We start from the raw sequence: 4,046 nt of genomic DNA on the forward strand, positions 1-4,046 counted from the left end.
CCCCCCCCCTTCAGCAATTACGGGGAAAGTAATCTTTCTTTGTTTCAACACAGGGATCCCAGGAACTATGATCAACTGTACGCACTCCCTATGAGCGGGGAGGGGGGTATCGGCTGGTATCTAGTGTAAGAAATAGACAAGGGATGAAGGCTCCAGCCAGCTCATATTTTTTAAACTCGAAAAAACAGACGAAAAGAATGAAAAATAAAATCTATAAAAAATACCAGGTTGAAGAATATTAGTTGCTCCTTCAAATTTCGCCAAAGCCTTACCCACATTTTACCGATATCTGCAGAATAAATCAAGAAAACTACACAAATTGACTCCATTTAGGAATTCCTAATGGTTTGCCCGAACGCACAACACAGTTGGAGGCGTGGACTGTTCAGCATTTGTCAACAACCAATCACAAGACTGGTTACGAACCACATTGAGGTCACGACTGGGTTAGCCATGCTCAACTGGTTTCGAGTTTAAAAAATATGAGCTGGCTGGAGCCTTCATCCCTTGTCTATTTCTTACACTAGATACCAGCAGATCCCCCCCCCCCCCTGCTCACAGGGAGTGCGTACAGTTGATCATAGTTCCTGGGCTCCCTGTGGTTTCAACATACTCGTTTGCGAGTTTATTTGTTTTTTTACTGGAAAAAGAACTTTTTTTTCAGAATGAAGTTGTTCTGGCGTGATCGAGGTGGAGAATAAAATTGTCTCATTTGTATGAGCAGTAACATCCTGGATCCAACAAACAATTTCCATGAAGTTTTCTGTGATACGTATGTCAGAGGGAAATTCTCGCCTGTCTTTATATCTCGTCTGCTTGAGGTACAGAACCGGGAAAGTCACTTAAGCTTTACAGTCAAATGGACGCACACGAAATACGTTTCAATAGTTGGTCTTTAGCCACACCGAGAACGCCTCGGGGCAGACTGCCTCGTCGGAGACTCTGCCCAGAACTAACCAAGACTCTCTCTCTCGTGGAGTTCTCTCTCTCTCTCTCTCTCTCTCTCTCCCTGTGACCAAAGACTTAGACTGTTTATTACGTATCAAAACTTAACCAATTACAGAGAAGTTTAAAGACTCTAAGGTGTGGCCTTCAATCATACAGCCAATCACACTAAGTACTGGACACGTCATATCTTTTGATTAATCGTTCACTATATTAATAACTGCAAATACCAACTGTCAGAAATAGCGGTCCGGATGGCGACGGTTATATCGTAATTAGTTACAAATCACTGAGTCAAGTTCCGTCCAGGACCTCGCATGAGCCTAAATGATGACAGATATAACACAGCCATTCCCTAGTAATCAGCTAAATAAGTCGGTCAACAGATACGTATATACGTGTCATGAACTAGTTTTCGCGTATCAGGTACGATTTGTACAGGTCATTTGCACCATTTTCCTTCAATCTATACGAAAGGATTTGCATAACACACATACACTGTGACAAAACAGACGAACAGTATAACACTTGGGGTGCATTGCAAATGCTTCTCTCAGGTGCAGCCAACGAGCAATAAATTGAAATAGTCAATAGTTATTTTATGGGCCTTTTGAAGTATGCTGATTAATATAAAGGAAAGAGGGGGAAATTAAAAGCTGTTCATAAGCTACCCTCCACCTAAAAAAAAATTGTCTTCCCCTCCTGCTGACCAAATTCATCTTTCCCCTCCCCTCATTAAAAAACACTTTTTTGCCTACTCCCCTGCCGCCAACTTACCTTTCTTGCCCTTCTGCTGACCAAATTCACCTTTCCCCTCCCCTCATTAAAAAACACTTTTTTGCCTACTCCCCTGCCGCCAACTTACCTTTCTTGCCCTTCTGCTGACCAAATTCACCTTTCCCCCCCCCTCATTAAAAAACACTTTTTTGCCTACCCCCCTACCGCCAACTTACCTTTCTTTCCCTCTTGCTGACATAATTCATCTTTCCCCCCCCCCCTCATTAAAAAAACACTTTTTTGCCTACTCCCCTACCGCCAACTTACCTTTCTTGCCCTCTTGCTGACCAAATTCATCTTTCCCCTCCCCTCATAAAAAAACACCGCACCGGCTCAGTGGGTGACTCGCATTTTCCGTTATTGATAGCACACGGCTTCCCACATTTAGCAGATGCTATTTCCCCCAATGCGTTTTTATTATACCCTGCCCTAAAGGCTGTTTTGTCCACCCTGCCATATATTTTTTTTAAGTACCCTACCCACTAAAAAAAGTTTCCCGGTCGTTGCATTTTTTTTTAGATATCTACCCTGCCCACTGGGGGGTACTGATATTTCCCACAACCTACAATAAATAGAAAAAAAAAACTGCCCTCAACAAAAATCCCTTGGAGCAGCTTTTCCGATGAACAGCACCATTGGCTGCACCTGTTCTCTGACCAATAACGTACAGACATCAATTCTTGACTACTGTAACACGTGGTGTTGAGAGATATAACAGGGATTGTTATTGGTCACATACCGAGTGCCGCTCGTTCTCATTGGTCAATGGGACACAATTACAGCTGAGATGCACAGACTGGGGTATAAAATGGATGCATTAGACAGATTTCTCGATATTTGCGGGCTAACCAAGAATCTTGATAGCCTATTTTGAGTACTGTGTCTACTTTGAAACCAAATCACAATGTCTGCACGCGGAAAAGGTGGAAAGAAGGCGGGAAAGTCACAGACGAGAAGTCAGCGTGCTGGTCTGCAGTTTCCTGTTGGTAGACTGCACAGGTTTCTTAGGAAAGGTACTAGTAATTCCATTAACCATTTACAAAAAATTACTTTTTTGAACGATGTTGAGGTAGGTTTAAGAATTTTGAAGAGGTTTTTAAATTTCTGGTAAAGAGCATTGATAATGTGCGTATAGTTTTAGGGATGGATTGTAGTCGACGCTTTCGTAACTGAGCCACATGTCAGTCGTTTTCTGTGGGGTTTCTCCATTTGAAATCGGGGGACTGAAGGGATGTTTATTTCTACTGTAATCTCGCAAGCCAGAGAAATTTTGAAAGGGCCCTTTACATACAGTAATGCATTTGCAGAGGCGGTGGCACGAAATTTGCATGGGGGGAGGGGGGTCTGCTTGCCATTCCTTGTGATGGAATTACGTGGCTAGAGAAATTGATACCTTTCTATACAAATGATCTAAATTTGGTTTCATTCCCTTTTGTAGGACACTACGCAGCTCGTATAGGATCTGGTGCACCTATCTACCTGGCGGCTGTGCTCGAGTATCTGACCGCTGAGATTCTTGAATTAGCTGGCAATGCCGCAAGAGACAATAAAAAATCCCGTATCGTGCCACGTCACGTCCAATTGGCAGTCCGAAACGACGAAGAATTGAATGTACTCCTCTCTGGTGTGACCATCTCGCAAGGTGGCGTCCTTCCCAATATCCATTCTACCTTGCTGCCTAAGAAATCTGGAAAGTCGAAGATGCCTCTGTCTGCCAATGGAGCGAGTCAAGAATTTTAAATTTCTACCAATTTCATGAACATGTATCCACCTGCAGGACAGGACTTTTATCACATTTGACTCGATGTCAAACTACTTCAACTCGCCTGTGTATTTATGCCTGCGGCATTATCTGTTTATATGTAAAAAAATGTACTTTGTTGTTCTTTTTTATAAGCAATTAAATTTGGAATTTCCTAAATGAAGTTGCATTCTTTTTAAATATTCATTCTCGCGAATTAAAATATTTAGTGATTACTGCTGAAGTTATGAAACTTATCGCCGTTCATTGGTCGCTATTTGTCGGTGAAATGAATAGAAAATTCAGTTTCCAATTAAAAATGCACCAGTGTACCATTTCTCCAGAAATGCGCATTGTCTAATTCCACAAAGCTGTTGTGTTTGGTAACTTGTTTTGTGTTAAATAATATAAAAAAATACTAGCACGCATGCCAGTTTATTATCGGGTAACATGCTACTCTGAATTCGGCATTTCCGGTTTATGGCATACTGAAAACCAATATAATAAAACATCTGCGTGGTAGTCGTGCTAAATCTGAGCTGTGTTCGAAATTACTTTCTAATATTTTATCAAATGTACCCTT

At 41.8% G+C, this 4,046-nt stretch overlaps 1 protein-coding gene across 1 annotated transcript; it reads left to right on the forward strand.

The window, feature by feature from the left end:
- The first annotated feature begins 2,535 nt into the window (after positions 1–2,535).
- LOC100371493 (histone H2A-like) lies at positions 2,536–3,643 on the forward strand. The gene is made up of 2 exons (XM_002740729.4): positions 2,536–2,735; positions 3,161–3,643. Exons 1-2 carry the CDS (start codon positions 2,627–2,629, stop codon positions 3,460–3,462), a joined length of 411 nt encoding a protein of 136 aa, XP_002740775.1. The 5' UTR covers positions 2,536–2,626; the 3' UTR covers positions 3,463–3,643.
- The last annotated feature ends 403 nt before the right edge of the window (positions 3,644–4,046 follow it).

This window comes from Saccoglossus kowalevskii, chromosome 13 (genome assembly GCF_978046115.1).
Source record: "Saccoglossus kowalevskii chromosome 13, keSacKowa6.1, whole genome shotgun sequence".
Taxonomy (NCBI): Eukaryota; Metazoa; Hemichordata; class Enteropneusta; family Harrimaniidae; genus Saccoglossus; species Saccoglossus kowalevskii.

Excerpts from the sequence above, each read along its gene's own strand:
- LOC100371493 (XM_002740729.4), top strand. The coding sequence starts at position 2,627 with ATGTCTGCACGCGGAAAAGGTGGAAAGAAGGCGGGAAAGTCACAGACG. Across the intron at positions 2,736-3,160 it reads GCACAGGTTTCTTAGGAAAG|GACACTACGCAGCTCGTATA; the intron begins GTACTAGTAATT and ends TCCCTTTTGTAG.